Raw genomic sequence first — 12,923 nt, 5'->3', positions numbered from 1 at the left:
TTCCCCATCAAGTTGTATACAATTTGTTGTATGTGTAATAAGCTTTCAATCTTGAAAAAGAGTAACTGAAAAAGAAACATTTTCTGTTACTGCAGTTAGTTTGTCAGAGAAAGTTCTGCGCGTTATCTTACAAACTATCAAAATTGCTAGTCATTTGAAAAAATGCAAAATAAAATAAAAATCACATAACTGTACTCTAATAGAAATATAATACAGGAAAAGAGAAACTGTAATCACCAGGGCTGTGCTCTTTAGTCCATCTTATTTTTTTTCCTCTTTTTTTAAAATATATAAATGTATGATTATACATACAAACTTTTTTTTAATGACCACGACAGACCATTTTTAAAAAAAAAAAATTGAAAAGTAACTGGGAGGTAAGGGCAAAAGGGCAAAGATCATCCTGTCATTTTAGCCTACTTTTGTTTTCAGATCCAGACAATATTAAACAAGATGCAGAATTAAACATTTCCAGATTATTCCACATTATTCTAATCGCAGTATCAATAAAGTACAGGAATCGCCTCTTTTTGTACACTCTGTGGTTCACTCATGATACACAAAGCAAAAAGGGGAGTCCCTTGGAAATCGTGAAAGTGAATTTGTTCTCATGCAATGTAATTGGCCGTATGAATAAGTGAAAGTTGAAATTTGTTGTGATCATTTTTGGAAAGGTCACTTTTACCTCTGGCAACGCATTCCTAGCAAATCAATCTTAGAATCTTCCTTGTTCTTTTGATGTTGTCGTGGTTCTGTTCACTGAACTATTATTCATGTAAGTGAAAGGGATTGTAATGAAACTAGACCCAAATGGGGATTACTTCATCAAAAGATGCTCTATTAAATGTAACTTAATAGCATGGTGGTGATGGAGTAGGGAGAGATTATTCTCATTTACCATTGCATTTACCTTTCACATTATTTCACTGCTGAACTCTTAGAGGGGATTTTTTTCTCAACATGTTGCCTATCAGATAATCTTTGACTTCACTGTCAATTTTCCACCAAAAATAAGCCCAATGCATCTGAAGCACATTAGGTTGGGAAAAACTGACAAGTCTCTCTGGAAGCTACCTCAGTGACCTCCATTACTGGAAGGCAGGGGTTTACTTACAATTTTTTCCCCCTAGAAAACAAACCTTCCTTCAGTTAGGCCAATCAAGGAAATAAGTTTCTGATGGACACTCCAATGGCATGAGAAAGATTTTAATGACAGCTTAATCAGCAGCACACCCACCAAGCATAATAAATTATCATGCACGTTGTGCGAAAAAATATTCAGTTCTTTTATTCCCACAATGTTTATACCGACAGCACTTGTGTGATAATGTTGAAGCTGCCAGATTTCCAAAACATGGTTACTTTAAAAAAAAAAAAACCAAAACAAACTGGCAGATCTCAGTACATGAGCCTGTGTCTAAGGCCTTTAACAGCTTTGATGCTTTGGATACCGACCCAAAGGTGTAAATATGGTCTACACAAGAAAACAGTTCCAAATAAAAACTGGTACAAATGATGTGACATTCCATCAATGTGTTCCTTGTGCATATTTATAGAACTTTTAATTTTTAATTTTTCAGTTGTAGTTTCTCTCCCACTCCTGTGTGGCACGTGCCTAATTCCATCATGTAACTTAAATTCTCAAAAAAAATTAATAGAGTGTGAATGTAAAAAGTACCATTCAAGACAATTGCTTCAAGCAATTGCTAAAGTTATGCTTTCTCTTTTTTTAAAGTTCATTTGTATATATGTACAATTCATTTTTCCCAATTCCCTCAAGTTCTCGATATGTATATTCACATAATATTCCTCCAAATTTAAATAATAAGAGTCTTGTAGGGTTGAAAGCCAAGTTAAGTCTTCAGCAATTATAACCCACTGGAATCCACCCCCAAAATAAAAGTTCATATCATCTTGTTTGGCTATACCCTAGTTGTTGAATGTGAATGAGGATGTGGATGGGGCAGAGTGCTGTTCTGTCCACCGGTAAATGTATTAAATGTGTGTAAGGGTTGTATCCCAGGTATAGTGTTTGGAATCATTGTAATCGTGTTGGGGGTCATTAAAGGAATATCGTCAGGTGACCTTCTCATAGCTAGCGTGTAGTCTGGGGGGCAGGCGGTCCTAAGAACCACCTCATGTGGATGAATGGATTCACATTCATGACCCAAGTCACTGTGCTTCATTTGGAGGGACATTATTTCCTCTTCTTGTGCGTGGGTGAGATCATTGGCAGTCGTACGCTGGGGGCTACATCGCCGATGCCCGTCATGTCTCCGCTTGTCCTTTTTGTAGTATAATGCTGCAAAGGCTAAGATGTTCAAAAACAGCAAGGATGCTCCCACGGCAATGGTGACACTCAACTCCGTGGAATAGTCTCTTTGATCTCCTGAAATTAGACTCGGTGGTTGTTTGGGATCATCTTGCTTGGCTGTAGGAAAAGCTGATGTTACAGGTACCAAATTTTTCCGGGTTGGCCTGAAAGTAATATCAGTTGATGGCACTTTAGTTGTTGTAGAGGTATACTGTGAAATGTCATTAAGATTATGCAGGTGAGGTACTAGTTCCAGCCACAGGTTCACCTTGTTAGCTCTGTAATGTTCCTTCACTCGTGGTTTTAATCCAATGTGAAGATAAAGTTGATCTTTTTGAGAGTATCTGGTCCATGCTACCTCCTCAAAACGATTAGGTTTTGTGTGAATGAACTTAGTATCTTGTGGAACTGGTTGATTGGGATCCCTAGGAGAAAAACGGGAAATGTCAAGCTTTTTTGAAAATTGGTGTTTCTTTTAAAAGTATTTTTTTTACCTGCTTAGCAGAACATTTCACAAAACACGGTCTTAAATTAGAATGAATTAAGAATATGATTAACATTCAGCCTTACTCATATTAAAAGAACAGACTGCATGACAAGTGTTTTAAATCTAGATCCATTTTTTTTCCTAAGCATAGAGCAAAATACAATGAAAAGTTCAGGTTTCATTATATTATATTCATCATCATCATCATCATTATTGTTATTATCATCTTCACAATAATAATAGAGTGCGATAATATAATACTGCATTAGCAAAATCAAGGTTCAAACAAGTTCAGAATAATTTTCCTATAATAGCTAGCTAGGTGGAAATTTAGTTTGGTCTAAATTCAGTCTATAGTACAATGCACATTGTATATTGGCTAGGTCTGACCATTTTTATTGAAGTTATTTAACACATTCTGCAATTGTTATTACCTGCTTATTTCCACAAAACTATGTTTTAAGCCATCGGTATATATCTTTATGCAAAAATTATATTTTTGTGCTTGTAAAAATTCTCCAAATATATGCACCTCTCCAAGCTACTTCTTTCGTATATCTGGTTTAGCAAGGTATACTGTAAGGCCAATTTCCATTCTTGGCTTATTTGTTTTTCTTTCACTCCTGGAGCTAATTTTGATGAACATAATAGTTTTGAAGGTGAAGATTTCCCTTACGCAATCTTTCATGAATAATCCATCTAATATACTTTTCAAAAAACATTTTAAATAATGTTACATTAAGTGCAGTAGCAATAGATGTCTTTGCAGCCATAAATCAGCCAATTATTTTCATGATACTTGATCATAACAACAAGGATTTTCAGAATATTCCAACATTCTGAATTTATCAATTCACTGTAATTCCTGCAATGACCTTATAATGCAGAGTTATTTGCTCACTGTCTCAGTGTTGCTGCAGATATCTATGCATTAATCAATGTAGTGCAATTTATCCCTTTATGTTTACTAGATGCATGTGCTGAAAGTTATTCATCATCAGATCCTGCTAGAATTCCTTCAAATGAGAGTTACCCACCTTTCTCAGACATCTGTCTGTTACTCCTTTCTGCCTGAAGCAGAAAAACAAGGAGTTTTTCTATGTGGGAGAAAATGGTCAGAGCATAAAAATTCAATCATCTGTAAATTTTAATGATTCTTCATTAGAAATAGTTTTTCTTTCCAGTGTGTGCTAGTGCTTGTGGGGATATCTGTATTAGATTTTGAGAGTTGTCCAGGTCCATTATAAATTCCCTGAAACTATTTAAAATGTCCACGATTCAATTTCTACACTGTACTTCTTTAACAACCTACACATACCGGTAGTCCTTGACTTATGATCACAGCTGAACCCAAAATTTATGTTGCTAAGCAAGACATTTGCTAAGTGAGTTTTGCTGTCACAGTTGTTAAGTTAGTAACACGGTTGTTAAGTAAATCTGGTTTCCCCATTGACTTTGCTTGTCAGAAGGTTGCAAAAGGGGATCACATGACTCTGGGACACTGCAACCGTCATAAATACATGCCAGTTGCCAAGCATTTTAATTCTTATCACATGACCATGGCGATGCTGCAACATTCGTGTGAAAATCGGTCATGAATCACTTTTTTTCAGTGCCGTTGTAACTTTGAACAGTCACTAAATGAACTGTTGTAAGTCAAGGACTACCTGTATTTTTTCTGTCTCTCTCTGTAATGTTGTGTGGTGTGATTGGGAACCGTGATTTTGTTGCCTTGCTTAGTCCTTGATCTACATTAACATCCAGGTTCTCTTCCAGGACTTACCCAGTCTTTGCAAAGTTTGTCCAATAGGTCATCACCACTGCACTTAACATGATGTCATTTTTTGAAAAATTACAAGGAAACAATTCAGTGGGACCAATCATGGGAATTCCTAATACATACGGAACTTCATCTCCATGAGCAGCATCTGCCCAGGCAGGAACCTGATCTGTTTGGCAATGGTGATAGAAGGCATAAAAATATGTAGGTGACCCAAAGTTTGAGTGAAGATCAGCTGTAGCCACTGCTGGTGCCACCCACTGGTGATCAGTAAATAAAGCCAGGAGTGTTTTTCTTCTTGTTTCAGGGTTGTGTCTATCTGCCCAGTCTGTATACATAAATTTAATAGTTTCTCTCAAGATGTCTTTGCCTTCCGGGTACCCATATAAGTTATCGACAAAGTTTGAGACAGCAAAGTCAAAATCACTAGCAGATATGCCGTCTTCACTGTCAACAATGTTTTCCACAAATTTGAGTCCTTCTCCTTGGTTAACACCCAACATAATGTCGTAATTGAGGAATTCTCCCTGTTCCATCAATATCTGAGGATCATCTGGTATCACGTCCCCATCAATAACTGGACCAAAGGCTATGTGGTATCGGGCCGGTTGAATATCCTGATCAACAAGTTCTCTATACGGCTTCTTCTGTAGACATTCTACTAATTCTACCGTGTCCGATACATTGCAACCAACTTTTGTTGCCAACATCCTGGCATATTTTGCAGGCTGAAAACTGACTGCCCAGCTGGAAAGAGCTGTTCCACTTTGAGCTATTGCTCTTTGGAAAAGACCTGTGTGATAAAGTAGAGGATAAAGTTAGGAGGAAACATTACTCAGTGAGGACAATAGATAACATGCTTAAAATATCTGAATTAAGATTTCAGCATTACAAAATAATTAGGAGCAGTGGCAGCAAGTACTACTACCATACAGCCAAAGAAAGCGAAGACTGGCAAATAGGGGACAATTTGTATAATGTGGTGTTAATGGAGCTCTCAAGACGTCTACTGAGATTGTGTATGGCAAGAGTGGCTGTCACAGTTACTCTAACATCCTTCACTCTTTCTATGAGTAATTAGGAAAGAAGAAATATAGAGAAGGACAAGGAAGAGAACAGTAGGAAGAAAGAGGAAAGACTTGATTGGTTGAAATGGGCAACTAAACTATGTGACATACTTATGTCCAAATATGAGCTACACATAATTATTGTAAAATAATAATGAAAAAGAGCAAAACCTATTGGAAGGCTGCTTCCATTGAAAAAGAACTATTAGCAACCACAAACATAGTGATTTTTTAAAATCTCTATTGTGCATTTAGCCCAGTTCTGTGGCACACTTCATTATCCAATTTGAAGGAACCCATTTCAAATTTGTAAAAAAATGGAGATTCATATTTAATGAAAAGGCTTCAATTCCAGTTTCTAGAAGACTGAAGAAGGAAACAAATAGAGTAAACTACAGTTTTGCTAATAAGCCGTGTGTGACAAGGAATACAATCTCAGTTCATTTTTTTTGCAAGTTCCTTTTTTTTTAATCACAGAGATATTTAGTACAGTTTCAGTCTATCTACTTGCAGTAGTTAACTGCCAGTTTTGAGATATTTAATTGAGGAAAAGAAAGAAAATAAACATGCGAAATGGGGCACAATTGATTGCACAGTGTTATTCTAGATTTTTGCATATGGCCTACAGAATTTAGTGCAGGTTGAAACCGTGTTGCAAAAGATTAATGCAGAAGGATTTGTGACTCTCTTTCAAGATATAATTCAGGAAGAATATGCCACATTTTGAAACATTGTTATTCAAAAAGCTACAGGAAGTAATTTTTTTTAACCAGAAAGCCTCATGAATCTCTGCTTAATTTATTTTATTTATAGCTTGTTGCTTCTCTGTTGGTTACTTATATCGTGGAATTTAATATAAACCCTAGAAAACCATTCAGTGAAGTTTTTTCCCCCCCCCATATGTTTCCTAAGTTTGGATTAAGCAAAAAGTTGAACTGGTTTCAAAATCTTATTCTACCAAGCACCTGTAACGGATATTACAGGTAGTCCTTGAGTTATCACCGACATTGAGCCAAACATTTATGTTGCTCAATGAAACAGTTGTTATGTGAGTTTTGCTCCATTTTATAATCTTTCTTGTCACAGTTGTTAACTGAATCACTGCAGTTCTTAAGTTAGTACCAGGTTTGTTCAGTAAATCTGGCTTCTCCATTGACTTTGCTTGTCAGAAGGTTGCAAAAGGTGATCACCGGACACTGCAACGTCATCAATACAGGACAGTTGTTTTGAGCCCTAATTTTGATCATGCAACCAGAGAAATGCTGCAATGGTTGTGTGGCGAAAAAGGTCGTAAGTCACTTTTTTCAGTGCCATTGAAGTGGTTTGCCATTGCCTTCTTCCTAGGGCTAAGAGAGGGGGACTGGCAGAAGGTCACCCAGCTGGCTTTGTGGGACTAGAATAGTCTTCCGTAGAAGTACTACAGAAATAATGAGGCTCATATTTGCACAAACAAAAAAATAGAAACGGTTCTTCCTTTCCTGGTATGTGTGTGTGTGTGTGTGTGTGTGTGTGTGTGTGTGTGTGTGTGTGTGTGTCTTTAAATGCATTTGTTATATAACTCTCAGTTTGCTACACATTCTTTTTTCAGAGGCATTTCGGAGCAATCAAAAGCTCTTACACACCCATGGTTCAAAGATGAAACCTCAAAACCTCAACCTGGAGTAGATTAGGAATTAATGTTGTGGATCTAGAGAAAGATTCAACTATTTTATTGATTCAAAGGCATGAGTGCTATACACAGTCCCATGTATTTGGAAGCACTTCTCTCAAAGGATTAGTGCAGCATAAGCAATTAACTGGAGAGGCCAGTCAGGCAATCGTAAAATAAGGTATTTTAATTGAACGAATGGGACTTCAAGAACCTGACAGGTGAAAACCAAAAAAATAAATTGGAAAATAAGAATACTTCACTGCAGTGAAGGAATGATCTCTCTGGAAACACAGGATCAGGCAACTTAATAGTTCTCAGCATCGTTTAAAGGCAGTGGAAAGCTTAAAAGCTCCCGAAAACTTTATGCAAGTACAGGTATTCCTTGATTTACAACCATTCATTAAGCTACAATTTGAAGCTGCAACGGCACTGAAAAGACTGACAGATGAGCAGTCCACACACTACAGTACAAGAGACTTGGACATTATTATATTGGCAAAGCTTTGAAATCTTGTCACTTCTCCTGATGGTTCCTGAAAGCTCAGCACCTAAAATTGCCTGAAATCTCACACAAGAGACAACACTGACAAATCCTGGAATCTCATATGAAAACTCATTATTTTTCCCCCCATTTTTTTCACATGAGATCTTGGAATATTTCAGGACGAGGATGCAGAAATCTTACAAGAAATACTGATCTTGTGAATTTGGAATAATTTGAAGTTGGGCATCATGCAGGACTGTGTGATGGTGATTGGGGTTCAAAGGATTTCTGACCACTAGGTGGCTACTTAAGCAATTTTTGCTTCTGGCAAATAACTTCAGAGGTTTTTGATGCTTTCCACATTTGCAAAAAACAAAACCCCCAAACATTTGAATAGAGGCTATTACGAGGAAAAATAAGTTTTAATGCAATACACATAATCCTCAACTTATAATTGGGATCTCATTTAACTTAAATCTAGGCACTCACTTGACCAAACTCAATTTTATGATATTTTTTATCATTAAGTGGCTTCACAGTTGTTAAGTAAATACTGTGCTTGTAAGTTTGAACCCATTCTTCTGAATGACCTTTTTTTTTGGCCAGAAACTGTCAAAAACCATTGCAAATTGCAATTACACAATTGAGGGACTCTGCAAACAGTCCTGAGACAGTTGCAAGTGCCCAAAGTGAACATGGGGTGTGGGGGGCTGAGTAACACAATATTTTATGACAGCCAGAAGTGCTTTAGGGACTGTAAAACACCAATTCTAGGCCTGCTGTAATTTCAAATGGTTGTTAAACCACCTGGTTGTAAGTCAAGGATTATCTGCATAGGTTCTGCTGACTTCTTTACAATTTTCATTTTTCTTACAAATGACCATCTGCTTCTAGTCTGACAGAATACTAAGCAATTAAAAAAATTAAATAGCATCAGAGTGAATGGATTCGTGCTTGAAATCTATTACGGCAGTGGTTCCCAAGTAGATACAGTGACCTTGGAAACATTTGCTTCTAAGAAATCCTTCATCTGGAAATGCCAGGTGCATTTCTAAATAGACTGGATTCCTATAAATCACTGAGCAAAGGCCATTGGCCATCCACTTTCTTCTCCATGTCAAACAGCTAATTTATTCTGTAATATGGTGGTAGAGGAAACAGGAAAAGAATGATGGCAAGGGAAAGGTTTTGTAAGCTTTCTATCTCTAGGTATCTCCCTATATACTGATATCTGAAAATGTACTCTGTTCATTAGCAACAAAAGGTAGATTCTGGAATATGGTCAGCAAGTAGATGTAAATTATATAGTCTTTGCAAATGCACTAATATAAAATGGGTTTTATTGGCTTGTTAAGATTAGAGTGTGTGGGGTATGGAGTAGGCATCAAACCAATGTTCCTATGTCTTATTGATTCAATCTTCAAGAATAATGCTAAAAATCCAAAGTCAGGTAGTCCTTGATTTACGACCACAATTGAGCCCAAAATTTCCATTGCTAAGTTAAATGAGTTTTGCCTCATTTTATGACACAGTTCTTGCTATAATTGTTAAGTGAATCCCTGCAATTGTTAAGTGAATCTGGCTTCCCCTTTGACTTGGCTTTTCAGACGGTCACAAAAGGTGATCACATGACCCCGAGACATGCAAGCATCATAAATAGGAGCCCGTTGCCAAGTCCAAATTTTGATCAGTTGACCATGGGGATGCTGCCATGATTGTCAGTGTGAAAAACGGTTATAAATTATTTTTTTCAGTGCCACAGTAACTTTGGACGCTCAATAAATGAACCGTTGTAAATCAAGGACTCCCTGTACATTGGATTCATTGGATTGTTGGGTGTTGTTGCTGACAATGCAGTAGAACTGGCACAGTGTGTTTCTATGGTATATTTTTCTGTTACTAACATTAAGGCAACAGTTCTAGCCTCCCTCCCCTTTTTTATAAAAAAAGAAGCAAAGAATCCAGTAAAGAGAGGGGTTAATCTCTGCTTGTCAGGCAGAATATAAAAACTTTTTTTTAAAAAAAAATGACAAACTACAATTTTCATTGGTTGATATTATTTATTTATTCATTCATTCATTCATTCATTCATTCATTCATTCATTCATTCACCCACTTTACCACGTCTTCTGAATTATGTAGTAGGAAACAGCTAGCAAACTCTACCAGACAGTCATCAACAAGGAGCTTGTTCTGATTACCTACTGCGTCCTGTTCTCAGTCATTTTTGAATGTTGGTCCACTGGGACTCAGAGAACTTGGAAAAGTTCACCAGAACATTTTGAGGGAAACTATTTTGAACCAGAGCTTAGAGCTTTACTCCCCTGTCCCATTTTCAGGCATATCATCATTTACTTGTACATCCAAGCCTTGTAACAGTAATTTAGGCTTGTTTGCTACATCAGAATTGGAAATACATCTATCTCAAGTTGTGGTTCTCATTTTGGTTTGGAGGGCAAATGTCAAGAAAGGTAAGTTGCTCTTTGAATATAATTACTAGTTATAGACTGTCACAAAGAGATTGTCACAAATGAAAAGAAGAGAGAAGACGGAGACTGAACAAGTTATTTATATACCAGTTTTAAGTGGAAGCTTTTTCATAGGCTTCTGCAAAAGGCGCCACAGATTATTACAACAAAATGATCCACTCAAGAATTAAAAATAGACTGAAATGATTTCCCATGAAAAGCTCAATTTGCACAAGCCGTGATATCACTGTAGTCCAACACAGAGCATGATTCCCCCACCCCCAAATTATTTCAATTTTCTCTATAATGTTGGACATTGATTTAAACAGAGCTGACTATTTTGGACAGCCCTTTTTCAATGTTTAAACCTTTCTTTTTTAATTCACAATGTTAACTCTGCAAACTGCCCTGGATTCTATGGAGGGGTTGGATTTGATTAAAATAAATCCAAATTAACAAAACATGAGAAATCAGTTATAGTTTATCTACTTGCAAATAAGTCAACAGGAAAGAAAAAGTGTTTGTGGGGTTGTTTTTGTTTTTTTATTTTATTTTATTTTATTTATTTTATTTTTTTAATTTATGGTATAAATGTGTTAAATAGGAGAGAGAAATTATTTTCCTGGCTTCCAGATTTATATGCAGTAAAGAGTTAGATATAGTGAGTAAAAGAAAAACCACAGTAATAACCTTGGTACATCTATAATTTTAGTCTTTCCCTTGAGTGGTACCCAGTGTAATTCACAACAGATTCAAAATAAAAGCTTTTTTGACTAGGTGCTTATTTTCTTCATAGTAAATGAGTTTGCCATCCTCCTGCTTTTAATAGGCCTGCAATCACAAACCAGATTTTGAATGGTGCAAATGTCACTAACTCTCTCTCCAGAAAACTTTCCCTATTACATATCTTGATAGACGTAGATGTAGAAATGGAAATAAAATATATACCCACTTTCTCACAATGAAATATTTTGCTGCCATGACCTATACTTGTGTTTCCATCAAATTCCATGAGGACCAGAAAAAACAGGTTCCAACTTATGTTTTTAAGAACTTTAGAAAGCATTTGATGGATCAAACCGAAGGCGTATCTTTTCAAATTTACAGTTTTAATGGAGTGTCAAGTGCTTTTGAAATACTTTTGAAAGCTCACAACTTTGTCTTTAAGACTAGGCTTCTTCCAAGCATCAGAAACATCTGGATACATCTTCCAAGCATGATCAGTAGGCATCAGTATGATTTCATGTAATCGATTTCAAGCTACCTTACCTTGATGACCATCACCACATCATTGAGGAGCAAATTTCATTGTGTAAAAAACTGCCAAATGAAAGCATATCTCCTTTGAATCCCACCACATTGTTACATTAGATAATTGTGGGTTTCAATATGGGATGGAATTAAAAAACAAATTTTGTAATACCCAGTACATAATTTAACCATGAAAATAAGAATCTAACTGAGGGATTCAGGGTCTTCAATACCATCAACCTTTCCTTCATTAAATAAATGCTATAGTGACATACAGTTCAGTTTAGTTAGGCTATATCGTAGATCACAGTTGGTAATTTTCCAAATTATTGTTCACTATCTGGAAAATATTAATATCGTTTATGGATGACTGGCAATTATTATGGCATTAAAAAAAAGTTTTTACTAATTTTTATTTACTTACTACTTATTGTAAAGTACTTTTTGCCACAGAAAAGCCATGTATTAAATAAATAAATAAATAAAAACCTTACTTATAATTTGCATCTGCACTATTCAATTCACACTCCTTCTGGAAGTATGATTGAAGATTTGTTTGTTTTAATTATCAATACCCCCTTATTGTGTTTGTGAAAATACTTGTGATAGTAACTAATTAAACTAGCCTAACTAAAAACTAAACTAAACTAAACTAAACTAAACTAAATCCATTACACAGGGACAAATATACGTACAGGTATAGGAGAGGAAAAACTGCTACGGCAGAAGAAATACATAGAGATTTAATTTGCATAAATTGTAGGTACATAACCAAAAGTGGACTTATATTTTGGGGGGCATTATCGAGATACATCAAGAACATATATGCAAGAGCATCACAAAGGTAGGCGTGATGGTGGCATGCAGACACCAAAATCATCAAAATTTGCAACCTGCAATAATACCTTTGGTTGAATTGCTCCAACGGTTACCTTCAGAATAATGGGATAAAGTCAAGAGATTGACACATGAACCACCGGCGCCAGATCCAAAAACAGTGATTCTCAGCGGGTCGCCCCCAAAGAACCCAATATTTTCACTAGTCCATCTCAAGGCCTGAATGAGATCAAGAAGGCCATAATTCCCTTTAGCTGCTTGGTCCCCAGTGCTCAAGAAACCTGCAAGTCAAAAGAAAAGAAAGAAAGGGGGGAAAAAACATTAGAGCAGAAAAAATACTGTATATTTCAGATTACGGTAGCGTTGTTCTCATTAGGCCAACTGCTTTCAAATGTATCAGGAGTTAAGCACTATGTAAATACATTTTCTTCTTTATCCACTTTGCAACCATTTACAAGTGACTCATCATTCCCACTACAAATCCTTGGGTATTTATTGTAATAGCGCTATGCATTATAAATGACTACATGCATTATGCAGGCACTTTTGAAGAAGATAGGCTGATTTCAGTACGGAATGGCAGG

The 12,923-nt window shown here is 36.2% G+C and overlaps 1 protein-coding gene across 1 annotated transcript; it reads right to left on the bottom strand.

Moving 5' to 3' along the window:
• Positions 1 to 1,922: 1,922 nt before the first annotated feature.
• Positions 1,923 to 5,306, bottom strand: LOC107295543 (neuroligin-1). The gene is made up of 2 exons (XM_015824868.1): positions 4,585 to 5,306; positions 1,923 to 2,739 (listed from the first exon to the last, which is right to left on the bottom strand). The coding sequence occupies exons 1-2, from the start codon at positions 5,289 to 5,291 to the stop codon at positions 1,923 to 1,925; spliced, it is 1,524 nt and encodes a 507-aa protein (XP_015680354.1). The 5' UTR covers positions 5,292 to 5,306.
• Between the last annotated feature and the right edge of the window lie 7,617 nt (positions 5,307 to 12,923).

Source organism: Protobothrops mucrosquamatus, unplaced genomic scaffold (assembly GCF_001527695.2).
Source record: "Protobothrops mucrosquamatus isolate PMUCROS unplaced genomic scaffold, P.Mucros_1.0 scaffold2395, whole genome shotgun sequence".
NCBI classification, from domain to species: Eukaryota; Metazoa; Chordata; class Lepidosauria; order Squamata; family Viperidae; genus Protobothrops; species Protobothrops mucrosquamatus.
The sequence above is the reverse complement of the archived record's forward strand: the minus strand, read 5'-3'. Positions and strand labels throughout refer to the sequence as shown.

Coding starts and splice junctions, on each gene's coding strand:
- LOC107295543 (XM_015824868.1), bottom strand. CDS start 5,291: ATGTTGGCAACAAAAGTTGGTTGCAATGTATCGGACACGGTAGAATTA. Junction 2,740..4,584: donor ACAAACTTTGCAAAGACTGG/GTAAGTCCTGGA, acceptor TTTTTCTCCTAG/GGATCCCAATCAACCAGTTC.